Source organism: Sus scrofa, chromosome 14, assembly GCF_054392235.1.
Source record: "Sus scrofa isolate SSC_HxYL_T2T_F1_AM1 chromosome 14, Sscrofa_HxYL_maternal_Yorkshire_Landrace_v2.0, whole genome shotgun sequence".
Lineage (NCBI taxonomy): Eukaryota > Metazoa > Chordata > Mammalia > Artiodactyla > Suidae > Sus > Sus scrofa.
The window spans coordinates 32,695,626-32,712,021 of record NC_139396.1 but is presented as its reverse complement, the minus strand read 5'-3'; the positions used below and the strand labels follow the sequence as shown (position 1 = coordinate 32,712,021).

Here is a 16,396-nt window from a genome sequence, read left to right as displayed (position 1 = left end):
ATGAACTTGGGTTTGGTAGTAAGTTTTTACATACAAGATCAAAAGCACAACATATGGAAGAAAAATTAAGTTGGACTTCATCAAATTTCAATTTTGTGCTCTACAAAAACTGTCAAGATAACAAAAAGACAAGCCACAGACTAGGGACTAAATATTTTCAATCATATTTCTGATCAAAACTTCATACCCAGAATATAAAAGGAACTGTTAAAACTCAATTATAAGAAAACAAACAATCCAATTAAAAATGGGCAAAAGATCTGAATAGAGCTTTTACCAAAGACATACAGACAGCAAATAAACACATGAAAAGATGCCCAGCATCATGTCATGAGAAAAATGCAAATTAAAAGAACGAGATATTGCTATGTAACTATAAGAATGCCTAACATCGAAAAAACTGATAAAAACAAGGCTAGAGAGAACAAAGGCAAAATAACAGCACTCGCATTCACTGAAAGTGTGAATGCAAAATGGCAGTTGCTGGGACATTTTGATAGTTCTTTTTATAAAGTTAAACAGAGATTTGCCACACTACCCAGCAATCATGCTTCTAGGTGTTCACCCAAGTGTTTTGCAATCTTACCTCCAATAAAAACATGTATACAAATGCTTATAGCAACTTTATTCATAATTGCTAAAACTGGAAAGCAATCAACATGTCCTTTAAAGGTGGAATAGATAAACAGACTATGTATGGTACATCCACAGTTCAGGGTGAAAAAAAAAAAAAAACTGCTAATAAACGCAATAACATAGATGAATCTAGGATCTGGCATTGTCACTGCAGCAGCCAAAGAAGCAAACAACCCCCCCTCATCACCAAAACACAGATAAATCTTAAATGCATTTCACTAAGTGAAAGAGGCCAGACCCAAAAAGTCACCTATTGCACAACTGTATTTGTGTGACCTTTTTACCAAAAAAAGTCAAATCCATGGAGATAAAAAACTAATGGTTGCCAGGGGGTGAGGAAGGATGGAATAGCTAACTATAAAAGGTACATAAAAGAGAAACTCAGCGTGAGAGAATTGTTCTGTGAGGTACTGGAGGGGTTGATTCACAGCTCCATGCACTTGACAAGACCCATGGAACTGTCATAACAAAGAATAAAATTAAATGCATATCAAAAAAGAAAAAACAAAACAAAACAAAACACCAATCATGGTGTTGCAGGATCCCAACATGGAATGCAGACTGGGACAAATGAAGCTAACTGTATTAGAACTGTATGGATAAATGCATTGAAGGAGGTAGAAGAATGGAAAGATGACTTAAGTAACTAAAAAAATGGCGTTTTGGAGTTCCCACTGTGGCTCAGTGGTAACAAACCTGACTAGTGTCCATGATGATATGTGGGCTCAATCCCAGGCCTCACTTAGTAGGTTAAGTACATGGCGTTGCCAGGACCTGTGGTATAGGTTGAAGATGCAGCTCGGATCCAGCGTTGCTATGGCTGTGGCAGCTACAACTGATTAGACCTCTGGCCTGGGAACTTCCATAGGCTGTGGGTATGGCGCTAAAAAAAAAAAAAAGGAATGAAAAAAGAAAAAATGGCATTTTGACTAGAAATTAAAAGGCTAAAGACAAAGGACTGTACTTAAATATTACACCTGGTGAATTTGTTTCTTATAAGAGTATGAATTAATTCTGAAACGTTTTGCAGGTACATTGGGACTGAACTTACTGTGTGGGTAGGGGTTGTTAGGAACCAGGTTTCTCACTGAGAGAAGTTACAGATTTAAAAAAGGGACAGATCCTGTGGTACTTGATTAGAGTCAGACATATCAAGTATGAACTTATGTGTATTTGCCATAAGTACAGATGGAGAGATACACAAACAAGTGTAGGTATGTATATAAACATGGATTAGGCTATATAGATGTATGTTTTCTAGCTCTGTCTGCTGAGAGGGTTAGGAACAATGACAATCCAGTAACAATAAGCACACCAAGTCTAGAACTTGGTTTCTAAATAACATCCCCCCAATAGAAGAAACCAAGGTTCCTTGGATAACTGGCTGAGTCTAGAACTGGGACAGGGAAAATGCAAGATGAGCCTGGAGCATCTTGTAATGCCAGAAAATAGTAAGGGCTCAAAAAACAAAAGAATGGGACATGTCAAAACAACTGACCTGAAAAGATCTCCCAGTGGTCAGAGCTGGAACAATATTAGCAAGAGAATAAACAATGGAGTATTCGATTTTAATCCCAAATATAAAATATTCATGAATGCATACTGATGAGTATCCAGGAGTCCAATTTAATTAAAGACTGAATAAATAAATGGAAGAAAAGAGAAGAATTCCAAAAAATATATATAAGTATTTCCCCCTCTAGGAGATGGAGCTAAATCCCCAACACTCCCTAAAAAGGTGGGCTAGACTTAATGACTTACTTCTGAAGAACAAAGTATGGGAAAGAAAAAAGAGTAATTTTCACAGTGGAGAAATTGGGTAAACCTGCCCTTAATCGTGTTAGAGCATGATATCTTTAATATCATGTGGACATTAGCACCCAATATGATATGGTAAGAAGGGCTGTTCACCTCAGTGGTATTCTTCCCTCAAACCAATAACCCCAGTCTAATGATGAGAAAAACATCAGACAAGCCTAGGTTCAGGAACATTCTATAAGATAGCTGGCCAGTACTCCTTAAGAATGTCAAGGTCATGAAAAACATAGAAACAAAGAAAAGACTGAGAAAACATCACAGACCAGAGGAGACTAGGGAGACACAACAACTGAATGCAATGTGATTCCCAGACTGGATCCTAGGACAGAAAGGGAACATTAATGGAAAAATTGGTCAACTCCAAATATAGTGCTTAGTTAACAGTAATACTAATTACCAGTTTCTTAGTTTTGACAAAGATACCGTGGTAATAAAAGATGGTAACAATAGAGGAAATAGGGTAATACAGAAACTCTCTATACTCTCATTATGACTTTTCTGTAAATCTAAAATTACTACAAAATAGAGATTATAAAAAGACAAAAATTACAATAGTAATTTATTAGAGAAAAACAGTACATTGAAAGGTTATTTAGCAAAAAGCAAAATGTAATTGTGCAGCTGAAAAACAATAGAGCTCATTCTCTAGAAACAAGGCCAAGACAGTTGAGAATCTGATCTGCTATGGATAAGTTACTTAAACTAAGTCTGTTTCCTCATCTACAAAATGGGCATACAAACCTATTTCCTTGGGTTGCTATAAGAACTAAATGATAAAGTAGTTATTAAGAATAAGCTTTTGTCATTTGTTTACTACCTTTATGAATTTTGCCATAGTCTGGTACCATCTTGTATTATTTTTTATTCGCTAAATATTTTTCCTTAAATGGACTTAGACAATGTACTAAAACAGGTTTATTTATTTTTTGATAGGCAAGAAAAAGATTTACTAAGATAAGGAGCTTGAGAGATGCAAGCAGGCAGGCAAGAAAGCTCTGCCAAAACAGATTTATTTTTAAAGAAAAATTTTTAACTATTGTAAATGGAAACTACTATTTTTCTGTTACATGTTGTATCATATCAGGGATAGCACAACCCATGGAAAATATAAGGGATACTAAATACTTAGCACTTCCTGGTATATATTCAGTACCTGGTAAATACTGATTATTAGCAATACATCTTACAATAATCATTACAAATAATCATTCTCTATATACATATCTCAATAGATTCTCTTCAGGGCTATTATTCTTTTACTGTTCTTAAGGTCTAATGCTTTCAGGTTTTTTTTTTTTTTTTTTTTGTATTCTTCCTGTGAGCTACAGTTTTTCACTACAGTCAGCATGTCTACTCCTAGAATTTTAATTTATTTCCAAATTTATAGATATAACCAACAAGGTAAAGTTACCAAGAATCTGGCTGGTAAGCAGAATGTTAATTAACTTCTTTACATATTTACAGTTGAGTAAATATTGTTTAAATGGACAAATGACACCATAAGTTAATAGTAGGATTTCAGGACTAAGAGAAATTGAAAAATTTAGACAAACCTCTTACTTTAGAGATCTCTTCCTTAGATCACACAGTTAATGAGTGGTAGACCTAGACAAAATCCCAAAGTTCCTGATGTCCAATTTAGTGTCCTTTCACGGCTTGGTAAATTCTGCTTACAACTGGGCTTTGATCAAAAATGCATGACATAGGAGTTCCCGTCGTGGCGCAGTGGTTAACGAATCCAACTAGGAACCATGAGGTTGTGGGTTCGACCCCTGGCCTTGCTCAGTGGGTTAAGGATCTGGCGTTGCCATGAGCTGTGGTGTAGGTCGCAGACGCGGCTCAGATCCTGAGTTGCTGTGGCTGTGGCGTAGGCTGGTGGCTACGGCTCTGATTAAACCCCTAGCCTGGGAACCTCCATATGCCGCGGGAGCGGCCCTAGAAAAGACAAAAAAAAAAAAAAAAAAAAAAAAAAATACATGACATAAATTGTTTTTACTCCTTCCTGTTATTTGGGCTGAAAGGTAGGTAGTGTATGTATGATGAGAACACTCCGCTCTCAGGAGCTAAGACAACTCATAGACCAATTAAGCATCTGTATTGTCTTAAGTTCTAGCCTAAGGGCTCCCTGATTCCTTTTTCTCAAATGCATTGCATTGCTTACCATGGAAAACAGTGTTACAGAGATAAACACAAAAATACAAAGTCACAGATACTGAATATTAACAAGACCCAAACGATTACTGTACATAATTTCATAGGCACATGTAATGAAGCATTATATAAGCAAATAAACTCATTTTAAGGAGAAAAGTTTTACTTACCTGCCTTGTTCTCTCTGAAAGAATCCTCTGAAGGAAAACTCTTATTTTCATCAGTTTTACATCCCCTTGAAGAAATGACTCTACCTGATGAATCCTGAAAATAATTAAATAAAATTAAGAAAACCTATAATTCTTAATCATTTTCTATCTAGTGAATGAATCCCAATAAATCTGCTTCTAAAACATACTTTATTATGAAGTACAGTTCATAATATGAGAGTGTGCATATTTAAGTCTGTAATTTGTCATCCGGGCAAAAATGTATTATTTCCTGATAAAGATGACAGAATGAGATTAAAGAATATCCCTACTATAAAAATGAATTGAACAAAAAAATCAGTAAAGGAGTTCCCGTTGTGGCTCAGTGGGTTACAAACCCAACTAGTATCCATGAGGATGCGGGCTGGATCCCTGGTCTCATTCAGTGGGTAAAAGATCTGGTGTTGCCGTGAGCTAAGCTGTAGGTTGCAAATGAAGCTCAGGATTTGTCCTTGCTCTGGATGTGGTGTAGGTCGGCAGCTACAGCTCTGATTCAACCCCAAGCCTGGGAACTTCCATACGCCTTGGGTGTGACTCTAAAAAGACCAAAAAAAAAAAAAAGATTAATGGCAAAAATTTCCCCAGTAGCCAAGGAAAGAAGAAGATCATTCTAGAATAGCTGAAGAAGTTTCTAACTCTTTTCTTTTCAGGCAGTAGCAGGGAGGTGGGATCAACAGAGAAGAAAAAATCCTGAGATTTCACTAACTCAGCAGGTTGAGGATCCTGGAATGTCACTCAGGTCGATGCTGTGGCATGAGTTTGCTCCCTGGCCTGGTAACTTTCACATGCAAAAAAGAGAAAAAAAAGAAAAAAAAAAAAAAAAAAAGGTAAGACCATAACATCTCAAAAGAGGTGGGACAACCCATCAGTTTGCCATTTCTCTAGACTCCATAATAAACTAGGAAAAGGTTATGCATCCTCTAATGTAAACAGGATTCACCCTTAGCTAGCAGAAATGAATGCCAGTGTGGGTATTTAACAAAGTCTTAGGAAAAAAACAGCCCAGTTCCACAACTTTAAGATGCACCAATGGCTCACTTCTCAGAATACTGAAAACGAAGACAGACCCCAATAACTAGCCCCTTAAAAAGAAGCTCACAAAAGAAAGTCAGAAGAATGCTGTGGAGAAATCATGTCTTTGTAACAAGACTGTATCTTCATCACCAAACAGATATGGAGAATACTAATCAGGAGACGAAATGGGTGGATATGCAGGACTCCCGCCAACGTTGTTTTCCTAGAGATTTTAGTTTGAGTTGTGCCCCAAATTTTTACGAGGTATATTTCTACATAGTGAGTGCACAGATATACAGATTGATGAATTCTGATAAACTTTTATGCCATGTAACCAAAAACCCTACCAAGACATAGGGTTTTTTTTGGGGGGGTTTGTCAAAAACAGTATGAAGAATTAGTAGAATTAGACTGTCATGGCTCAGGCAGCAAGAACATGTTCCATTTAACAATATATTTGGCAATACTAGATAGACAGGAAAAAACATACAGTGGGGACTGCAAATGTAAATGCTTCTAAGAGCAGCCTTAAGTAAAATTTGCAGCAAAACTGGACAGATCTACATATCTATCCATAAGTTGATTTAGTGGAAGGATATGGTGAGGCCATAACTGTCGAACAGTAGCCAGACATTCTGTTCTGAAAGAGTACTGCCATGTAGGAATGTGGGCTTTGCTTTGCCAGACCTCAATTTTTCATGAAATACCAAAAATCTCTTCTCTTACTTTTTAAAAAAATGCTGGCTCTAAATATTCTGTAGGCCAAGCAAAACATCCATGGGCTGGATTTGGTCCACTGGCCACCAATTTTAATCTTTGCCATTGAAATCTGAAATTTAGATGACTATAAGAGGTATGAACCGGGGTTGAATTTGAGAGGAGGCAATGAGGAAAAATAAGAGGAGGTGGGTAAGGAGGGAAATGACTATGGAGAGAGTTCAAATTGCTCAATATATGAGCCCCAGAATGTACTGGGCACTGTGTGAAAGCCTCTAGCTGTAAGGGTTGTGATGAATATAATAATTAAGTCACTACAGATATGGAAGTCACCAAACTGGGAGATAGCCTTTCTTAATATCTATTCCTTCAGCTGCTTTCTACACCTAGCTTCATGAAGAAAAAAACCTTTCACTCCATACTGATAGGAGATCAACAATAGAAGGTATAGACCTGCATTGTTTATTATGGTAGCCACCAGCCACAACCAGCTAATGAAAGTTTGCAGCATGGCTAGACCCAATTGATATATGCTGCAATTGAAAATAAATATGGATTTCAATGACATAGTACCAAAAAAAAGTAAAATATCTCAATAACTTTATACTGATTACATCGAAATAACATTTAAGATAAATTGGGTTCAACTTTATTTTTAAACTTTTTAAATGTGGCCACTAGAAGATTTTAAATTACATGTGGTTGCTATTTCATTTCTGTCAGGTTCTAGGTTATGTTAAATATAGCAAGATCAAAAAAAGAACAGAATGACACTCATGAAAACATACCAGGTAAAATAAATAAAAACCCAACTGTATATTCACAGTGATCATCTCCAAGTATTGGGATTACACTAGATACATATTTTTTATATTCTTTGTATTCTCTCAATTTTCTAGAATAAGATAGTACTTTAAATGAGCTGAAACAAACAAAAAACCATATGCTCATTCTCTGGAAATCTATTATCTAAATTTTAGTATTTCTACTTTCTAAAAACACTGGTTACCAAATAAAACTTAAACTTCTCTGGACTTTAGTCATGAAGGAACGTAACGAAATGTAAATCTTACTGCCAAGAAAATGTTGGTATGCCTCTTAACCCAAAAAAGAAGGAAAGTCCCACTTTCCACCCTGCCTCTAAATCGTTTGTAGTGGGTGATACTATTTGGCTTGATAAAAGCAGTCCTCCAAGACTGCAAAGAAAACAAAATTTTATTCAAAGTTTTTTATATATATGTCATGTATACTGAGGGTTTCTTATATAGCCAATTTACTTTTAAAAGTGATATATTTAGTTTACCTTTATTAGTTTCTCTTCATTTTTCTTTCTTTCACACAGCAGCTCAATGTTCAGCTCTTTTTTTACTAACAACCTCTTTGACACCTGCCTTGTCTTAGAACTCCTCTCACCGACAGTCTCTTCATCAGACTCATTAAATTCTGATTTATTCTTTTGGGTGAGTCCCAGTGATGGCTTATCTTCCAGGGATAATTTCCTCAGAGAAGGTTTTTTCCTACTAACAAAAAAAGCTGCTCCACCCTGGAGGGTAACTTGTGGTTTGACCTTTTGGCTTAGAACCCGAGGAGCAGTCAGATTATTCTCAGCTGAGTAACAATTATTCTCTTTCTCCACAATTGGCCTGTAAACCACTCGATCTTGCTTAGAACTTTTAGAATTCTTTGACACAGGCTTGATACACTTATAACTTGGTTGATGCTTAGCAGTTAAACTCTTCTGTGGTTTTTTGTTCATCTTCTTGGAGCAGACTGGTTTTCGCTGCGTTTTTGGTGTCACACTGGGATATGATTTATCTTCATTATTGGTTTTTAACCAAATGGATCTATTCTCTTTTATCACTTTTCTCTCCAAAGGGTTGAGGTACCACTTATCTTTCTTGTAAAAGGATACAGTAGATACGGCAGACTTAAACGGTGAACCTTGATTTGCAGGTGGCAATCTATTTTTAGTCATTTTGAGTGGACTTGAAATGAAATGGCCTTGTTGAGAGCAATGAATTTTTTTCTCATTTTTATCACTGCTTTGGCAAATATGTTTTTTATTAGGGGATGGAAATATATTTTCAGTTAAGTCCAAAATTAATTTCTCTGATGGAATGTCTGACAATAGGCTATAAAAAGAAACAGTCCATTGGTAAGTATAATTATTTTGCTTCAATTATTATCAGTTTACTGCTAATAATGCTACCTGTAAGGCATATTAAAATACATCCTATCAAATATCCATCCATATACATTATTAGTTTAATAGGATTATCAAATTCTATCTTTATCAAAGTATTTGAAATTTTTCAAAACTAAGATTCCCAATGTTTGTGAAAACAAACACTATTTACAAAGAAGCTTTGAGGAGTTCTCCATGTGACACAGTGGGTTAAGAATCCGAATGCAGTGGCTCAGGTTGCTGCCAAGGTGCAGGTTGGATCCCCAGCCTGGTTCAGTGGGTTAAAAGGATTCAGTGTTGCCACAGCTGTAGCTCAGATTCAGTCTCTGGTCAGGGAACTTCCCAATGCTGGGGGTGCAGCCATAAACAAAAAAACAAACAAAAGAAGCTTTGAGATATACATATGTGTGTATGCTTATATGTGTTTTAAAACCTATTTCTTGGAGTTCCCTTTGTGGCTCAGTGGTTAACGAATCCAACTAAGAACCATGAGGTTGCGGGTTCAATCCCTGGCCTTACTCAGTGGGTTAAGGATCTGGTGTTGCCGTGAGCTGTGGGGTGGGTTGCAGATGCGGCTCGGATCTGGCATTGCTGTGGCTCTGGTGTAGGCCGGCAGCAACAGCTCTGATTAGACCCCTAGCCTGGGAACCTCCATATGCCGCGGGAGTGGCCCTGGAAAAGACCAAAAAAATAAATAAAACCTATTTCTTGTTCCCTAAAATGACTGATTTTCTCATAGCACCCTTACCATCTAGGGTGTGTTCTGTGATTTATATCTCTGGTATGCCATACATAGAGTTTACAGCTTTCTAAGATTGCCTATAGATGGGCATCTACTATATGCAAAACCCTACATTAAATATTACATAATAGAGCAGAAAGGAGCAATGTAATAAAGATTTGACACACATTTGCAAGTCACAGAAAACAGTCCATTCTCTGATTCCCTCCAAAGGCACTAAACAATGAATTATGAAAACTTACATTATTACCAGACTAGAATTAGAATATAAAGTATTACCGTAGCCACAAAGAGTAGGTGAATGGAAGAATGGAAACATTTAGATAGGAGAAGATAAACACAAGAGGATGGAGTTTTCTTTTTTCTTAAGAGTTTCTACCCATAGAATGAGACTCACCTGTCGGAGTTCAAAGACTGCTGCTTCCTTTTCCTTGGAGTTAAGGCTGACATCTTAATTGAAATCCTAAAAGCAAAAGGACAGTAGCCAAATTCATTCAATGTGTATTTTAAAAAATCACTATATCAGGAGTTCCAGTATGGTGCATAGGGTTAAGGATCTGGCGGTTGCCCCAGCTGTGGCTCAGATTTGATCCCTAGCCAAGGAAATTCCATATGTTGCAGGTGTGGGGGGAAAAGAAAAATCAGTATATCCAAGTTATAAATCTTGGAATTCCCTTCATGGCTCAGTGGTTAATGAATCCGACTAGGAACCATGAGGTTGCAGGTTCAATCCCTGGCCTTGCTCAGTAGTTTAAGGATCCAGCGTTGCTGTGAGCTGTGGTGTAGGTTGCAGAGGCAGCTCGGATCCCGAGTTGCTGTGGCTGTGGCCAGCCGCTGTAGCTCCGATTAGACCCCTAGCCTGGGAACCTCCACATGCCGTGGTGCAGCCCTAGAAAAGACAGAAAGAAAATAAATAAATCTTAAAAAGTTCTCAGATAAGTGATGGTCTATAAAGACCATCACTTTTTTAAAAAGTTTTTTTAAAAAAGCAAATCATTTTAATAAAGATTTAAACCATGAAGGAAAAACATCACAGTAGCAACTAATTAAGCAGGGACAATACAATTTAATCAACTAAGTAGGAACGGTACATGGTTCCAAGCTGGGAAATGAGGAAGGATTTTTCCCCATTTCAGGGCACACTTTCTTCAATTAGCCTGATTAATTCATAACAAGTCTAATAACTCTATATTCTGAGCAGCTGTCCTTGCTAAAGCCCTCAACCCAGTTTTCCAATGTTAGATGCTCTCGTCCTAGGTTTCCATTTCACCCCACACTTCCTTAGCATTCATTTAGCACATTGTCTTGTTAGTCTGACTATCCTCAACAGCCTGCAGGTTCAATGGAGAGCTGTCTCTTTTTCATCTGAAGAAGCCAGCAGGAAAACGGGAAGCGTAATCCTCTCCCATTTTCCTAGCCGAAGAACCGCTTGTTTCCTTATTTACAAAATACTCTGACATCCTAAGGCTGCAGGTAATAAACATAATCATGTATGTTAGCGCTCGAGCCTGAGACTTGTTACTCAATAAGAGTTTTCCCTTTTCCTTCCTTCGGATCAGGTAGCTTTTTTAAAAAAAAATTACCCAAGGGCTATTTCAAAGTTAAACAGAAAGACCAGGGTCTCTGGAAATTCGTGTCAAGGTGCAGCTTAAGGGAAGACCCTTTGGGGCTGAAAGAGGAAAGGTAGGAGAGAAAAGTGCTTCCGTCCCTGAACGTCGTCAGGGCAAAGAGATAAAACTCAGGCGTCAGAAAAATGGAAAGCGGGTGACCTGCAAGTGCGGACACCCGCTCGGTGGCTTCAGTCCGGAGCCACGAAAGCACCAAGCCCCTACTTCAAGCTCTTTTTCCTTGACATTCACACCCACGTTCCACAGAACCCCCCAGTTTCCTGGCTCTTTCACCCTCGGCCCCTAGCTGCACCCACCTGAGCCTCAGACCCGCGACCTCTCCTCAGCAGAGCCCGACGTCCCCCCACTGTATTCAAATTCTCGCGCGCCAGTGGAGGCGGAAGCCGCTGCGTTCCGATTCGCCGCTGCCTAGCGCGTCCAGGAGCTGGTTCAGTGATTGGTTGCGCGCTAGCGCTTGCCCCGCCCACTCTGGAGGCGGTCTCTAAGATTCTCCCGCCCTTGAGGCAAGGCGCTCTGTACTCACGGAAACCACGTCTTCCACAATCCCTTGCGGCGGGGCAAGGCTCCACTCCCGAGGCGTTGTATCGGTGCATTCTGGGAATTGCAGTTTTCAACACAATAAAGGCACCTTCTCCGACTTGAGGCACATTCTAGGGTCACCTGGTGTAAGAAGCTTTTGTAAAGTAGCCTCAGATTCTCGAGGCAATTATTTTTCACATCTGAAACCTTATTGTTACTCTAACCTTTTTTTTTTTAACCAGAAACACGTTAGATTTCTAGCTCATTTTTTAGTTTTTCAAGTTAAATGAAAAAAAAAAGAAATCATGGCACATAACACCTATGTGCTAGGTATTCTTACATGTATTACGTGTTTTATTTCATTTACAGCTCTCCATAGTCTATGAGATAGGTATTATCACCCCCATTTTATGGAGACTAAAACTGAGAGCCTGAAAACAATTACTATTTTCAGGACAGAACTATGTTTTTGCTTTGGAAAGCCCACAGGTTTCTGAGGCACTCATTAGCTACTGCTGTTATCTCTGTACCAGCTCCCGGCAGAGTCTCTGGCACATTTTTTAGTTCTAAATAAATTCAGTTAAGTGATGAGCTTAACTTCATAGAATGCAGTGGTCAGAAGGAAATTAAGAGAAATAATCAGGTCAAAGCTAAATGCTGTGGGAGCTTTCCTTGAGTCGGAGCATTCCCACTCTACAGCCAGGAAGATCTCTGAGGTTTAGAGGTTTGGAATTTGCCCTCTCATAGGTAATAGGGGCAGCTCTTAGATTTAAAGCAGAACAGTCCAAGTCCAAACTCAGAGAAAGAGAAGCATTTTACCTCTAAAGAATATCACTAACAACTCTGGTAGAGTGCTCTGTTTTAAACTCTTTAAGTCTATTAATTTACTAAACCCTAGGGGGGTAAAAAAACCTATGAATTAGCTGCTCTATTTTCACTATGCAGCTAAGGTAAGTGCAACACCAAATGTGCCCAGGTGGTGGAGCTAGAATGAGAATAGCGAAGGAATTTGGGTTCCTTCAAAATTTAATGAGCCGCTATTAAGTACCAAGTACCGTGGTTGGCTCAGTGAACACCTAGCTGTGAAGTCGAGTTTCTGCTCTCAGGAAGTCCTTCTGCGGGTAAGAAGAGGTAGTTCAAACCAATAGATGAACTTCAAGACTTGACCACCCACGGGAAGATGTTCTGAAAACAATGGCTTGTTTTTTTCGGAAGACGGAGTTTTCCCGCAATGTCATCCAACCATCAACTGTGCTGGCTCCACCCTCTTTCCCTCAACTCCCGAGTAAACCGAGCTCCCAAAGCGAGCCGACACCTCCTCCCCACCAGATTGAAGATGGTGCCGACGGCAGGCGTTATGACGCGACTGGACATCCGCCGGAAGTGCAAGGAAGAGTTCCGGTGAACGGGGCCTCCACGCTTCCGGTATTCTGAGCTTCCAGAGTTGAGAGTTGCTAGTTTGCGCTGGAGTCGCCGTGCTGTCGCCGGGATCATGGTGTTCTACTTCACCAGCAGCAGCGGTGAGTGGGCGCCGCGACCTCCCGGGTCCCTGCTTAACCTCCAGCCTCCGAAGCCGAGATCCCCAGGCCGCGGCTGAGCCTGGTCCTTAAGCGCCTCCTCGGCAGCGGATACCCCTTCCCTCACTGTTTCCCTAGTCTTCTCAGTGTGCCCCATTGTCAGGGCCTGGGGGACGTAGAAGGACCATGCCCCCTACTGGCTTTGCCTCCGTGAGTCGTTCTTTTCCCTCTATCGGAAAGACCGTTCGCTACCTGGTATTAGGCAGAGTTTGTGGACTTCTTCGCACCCCCGTCCCCAAACTCCCCTTCCCCATCCACCTACGTAACCGTCAGTCTTCTTGCTGCTTGGTAATTACCCACTTAGAGAAAGGAAAGATACTCCTGTCAACAACTCTGCTTTACAGGAAGTGTGCCTTACCCTTCTAGGAAAGGGTTTTAGGGCCTGGATGCTACAAAGAGCCATAAGAAGACCTCGGAATGGCGAGGCAGCCTCTCACTGGGCAGAATTGTTGTCCCGGGACTTGAAAAGGGACATATGGTAATGTTTCTGATTCGTATTTGACAGGCAAGGAAAGGGTGTGTTTAGTTCCCAGGAAATGCTATGTCTTCATTTCTCTGCTTTTGTTTTTCTCTTTTCCTAGAATCAACTTCCACTTAACTGCTTTTCCCCTGAGACCGTCCTGGCCTATCTTTTCCAAATGCCTTTCCCTCCTTGTTTCCACCCCAAGATTTCTTAGGTATTCCTCCTCAGGTACCCGCCTTAACATCCGTGTATACCTTTGGATTGCACTTACCATATAGTATTATAATGTGCTTTGCTTGAGCTAGAGTTTAAGTCCCTTGAGGGCAGAGACAGAAGCTCCTTGTTTCTCTAGCATAGTGCCTGGCTTGTAATAGTTACTCAATAAATACTCGTTGAATAAATGAATGATATTTTTAGATTTCTAGCACATTCCCTATTTATCGCTACTCTCTTTGCCTAGTTAAAGGTGAGATTTAAGTGAAACTAGCTCCATGGTGTTTGCTCTTTAGAGATAAGGACACTGAAGCCCAGAGTTGTAACTCACAGACCCCTCCCCCTCCTACCCAGCCCCTCCTAATCTATCACACTGTCATGCCTTATTTTTCTCAGTAGTGTAGGCTTCCACAGTATGCTGTAAGTTATTTCTCTGCCTCTGTAGGTTTAGTTTGTCTTCCCCACATTATAAAAATTACTAGAAACAGAATTCACACTAGCCTGAAAAATTGTTATAGACTCCTCCACAATAGAATTTTCATTCTCTCTCTCTTCTGTTCCCTCTGCCATATAACTCCAGCATCTCTTTTTAGTTTTTCCATTCATGAGAGTGCCCAACAATGTGCTTATCCAGATCCAAGAATGGAATATATAGGCAGGACACATTGGTACTAAATGTTTTTTAATGCTAGCTGTATTCACCTTAAAGCGACTTTAAATTCTTTGAGCAGTAGTCATATACATACAGGTGGCCTTAGTAGAAGTGAGTGCTTTGGCAGATTTATGGATCATATTTTTCCTCATTGTCTTTCATTATAACATCAGAATTGATTCCTATCAGAACATATTTGGCCTCTAAATCTAATAAATCTGTACTTATCCAGCTTTAAAGATGTAAAGTTAATGGAAAAATTACTACTTTTTCAGTAAGATAGTAGTAAAAGTACATATTCCAATACAGGAAACAACTTGAACGTACAGAAACTGTAGGAAATAACTTCATATGGATAGCCAAGCTTTGTTTACTCCCTAAAAAAATTTTTTTTAAATAGGAAGTAAATTTCAATAGGAAGTTTTTCTTTTCCTTTTAAAATCAGTATTGCTGACTAAAATCTGTTCAGTTTTATTCTTCTATGCTCTCATAATGGAATAATGAAACATTAGCTTTGTTATATTCCCAGTGTCAAATTCAAGACCCTTTGATTTATGGACCCACAAAATACCTGCACATGCCTTAAGTTCACTTCAGTACCTTTTCATAGCATCTGTCTCAAGATAGAGTTTTCTGTAAATTATGAAATTATTACATCACCTCTAAAGTTGGGTTGGTTGCTGTACCCAAAATAGGTATCTTCAAGATGACTAGTTCCTATACTAATCAACTTTATTATTTGAGTGAGAGTAACAAAAGTACTAGAATAATTCAACTTAACTTGTATCTCTTTAACATGAATGGGACCTTAATTCAGACTTCTTGCTCAGCAATCATGCTTTTTTATTTGTTCTATTTTGACATGATTTCAGTCTTTCAGAAAAGCTACAAGAGACAATAACAAATTTCCTTTATGGCCTTCTCTTTGTATCCCCAAATTCTAACGTTTTACCATATATGCCTTATTTCCTTTTCCTCATTCTTTCTCCATTTCTCGCTCTCTCCACACACACACACACATTTTTTTCCTGAACCATTTGTTAGTAAGTTGCATTTTTACCCTTAAATACTTCCAGGTGTTTTTCCTGAGATCAAGGATATTCTCCTATCAAAAGACACCCGTCTTTATCAAAATTAGGAAATTAGCATTGCAGCAATATTGTTACCTACTCAGCTTTTATTCAGTTTTCATCAGTGTCCTAGTAATGAATTTATAACAAAGGAAAATTACAAATCATTGTTGCATTCTGTTGTCACTCATTACTCCTTAGCTTCTAATCTGGAGCAGTTGCTCAGTCTTTGTCTCTCATGTCACTGTCGGTTGAAGAATTATTTTTTAGAATGCCCGTCAGACTCGCAGCAGTTATGTTCTTGATCACGTTATTTTATAGGTCAGCCATCCAAACTCAGCTGTCATTCTCTTAGCAGTAATTTAGATAGCTTGTCCTGCAGAGACAGCTTTATTTACTCCAATCATTTAAAAAATTACCTTTGTTGGGAGTTTCCATCATGACGCAGTGGTTAATGAATCTGACTAGGAACCATGAGGTTCCGGGTTCGATCCCTGGCCTTGCTCAGTGGGTTAAGAATCCGGTGTTGCCGTGAGCTGTGGTGTAGTGTAGGTCGCAGATGTAGCTCGGATCCCGCGTGGCTGTGGCATAGGCCAATGGCTACAGCCCTGATTAGACCCCTAGCCTGGGAACCTCCATATGCCATGGGAGTGGCCCTAGAAAAGGCAAAAAAAAAAAAAAAAAAAAAATTGCCTTTGTTTACCTGATTACCAAAACCATCTATATGTTTTGTAAGCAAGTAGACAAGGTAACTGTTGTTAACAGTTAAATGTATATATACATCCATACTATAAAGAAAATG

At 39.0% G+C, this 16,396-nt stretch overlaps 2 protein-coding genes across 11 annotated transcripts in view; one reads left to right on the top strand and one right to left on the bottom strand.

The window, feature by feature from the left end:
- Nucleotides 1-11,448, bottom strand: part of ESCO2 (establishment of sister chromatid cohesion N-acetyltransferase 2) — a 36,403-nt gene extending 24,955 nt beyond the window's left edge. For 3 of the 4 annotated variants that reach the window (XR_014828419.1, XM_021074432.2, XM_084997755.1), the window contains exons 1-4: nucleotides 11,397-11,448; nucleotides 9,870-9,935; nucleotides 7,849-8,677; nucleotides 4,776-4,869 (exon numbers count right to left, since the gene is read on the bottom strand). Coding sequence is in view for 2 of the 4 variants with exons in the window: in XM_021074432.2 (XP_020930091.2) it covers nucleotides 4,776-4,869; nucleotides 7,849-8,677; nucleotides 9,870-9,922 (976 nt within the window). In the remaining 2 variants the exon portion in view is untranslated. The remainder of the gene's footprint in view (nucleotides 1-4,775; nucleotides 4,870-7,848; nucleotides 8,678-9,869; nucleotides 9,936-11,396) is intronic. The other variant, XM_084997756.1, reaches the window with a different exon arrangement.
- A 1,558-nt stretch (nucleotides 11,449-13,006) lies between these two features.
- Nucleotides 13,007-16,396, top strand: part of CCDC25 (coiled-coil domain containing 25) — a 39,411-nt gene continuing 36,021 nt past the window's right edge. For 6 of the 7 annotated variants that reach the window (XR_014825656.1, XR_014825655.1, XM_013990270.3 and 3 more), the window contains exon 1: nucleotides 13,044-13,139. Coding sequence is in view for 1 of the 7 variants with exons in the window: in NM_001243572.2 (NP_001230501.1) it covers nucleotides 13,112-13,139 (28 nt within the window). In the remaining 6 variants the exon portion in view is untranslated. 7 annotated transcript variants of the gene reach the window in all.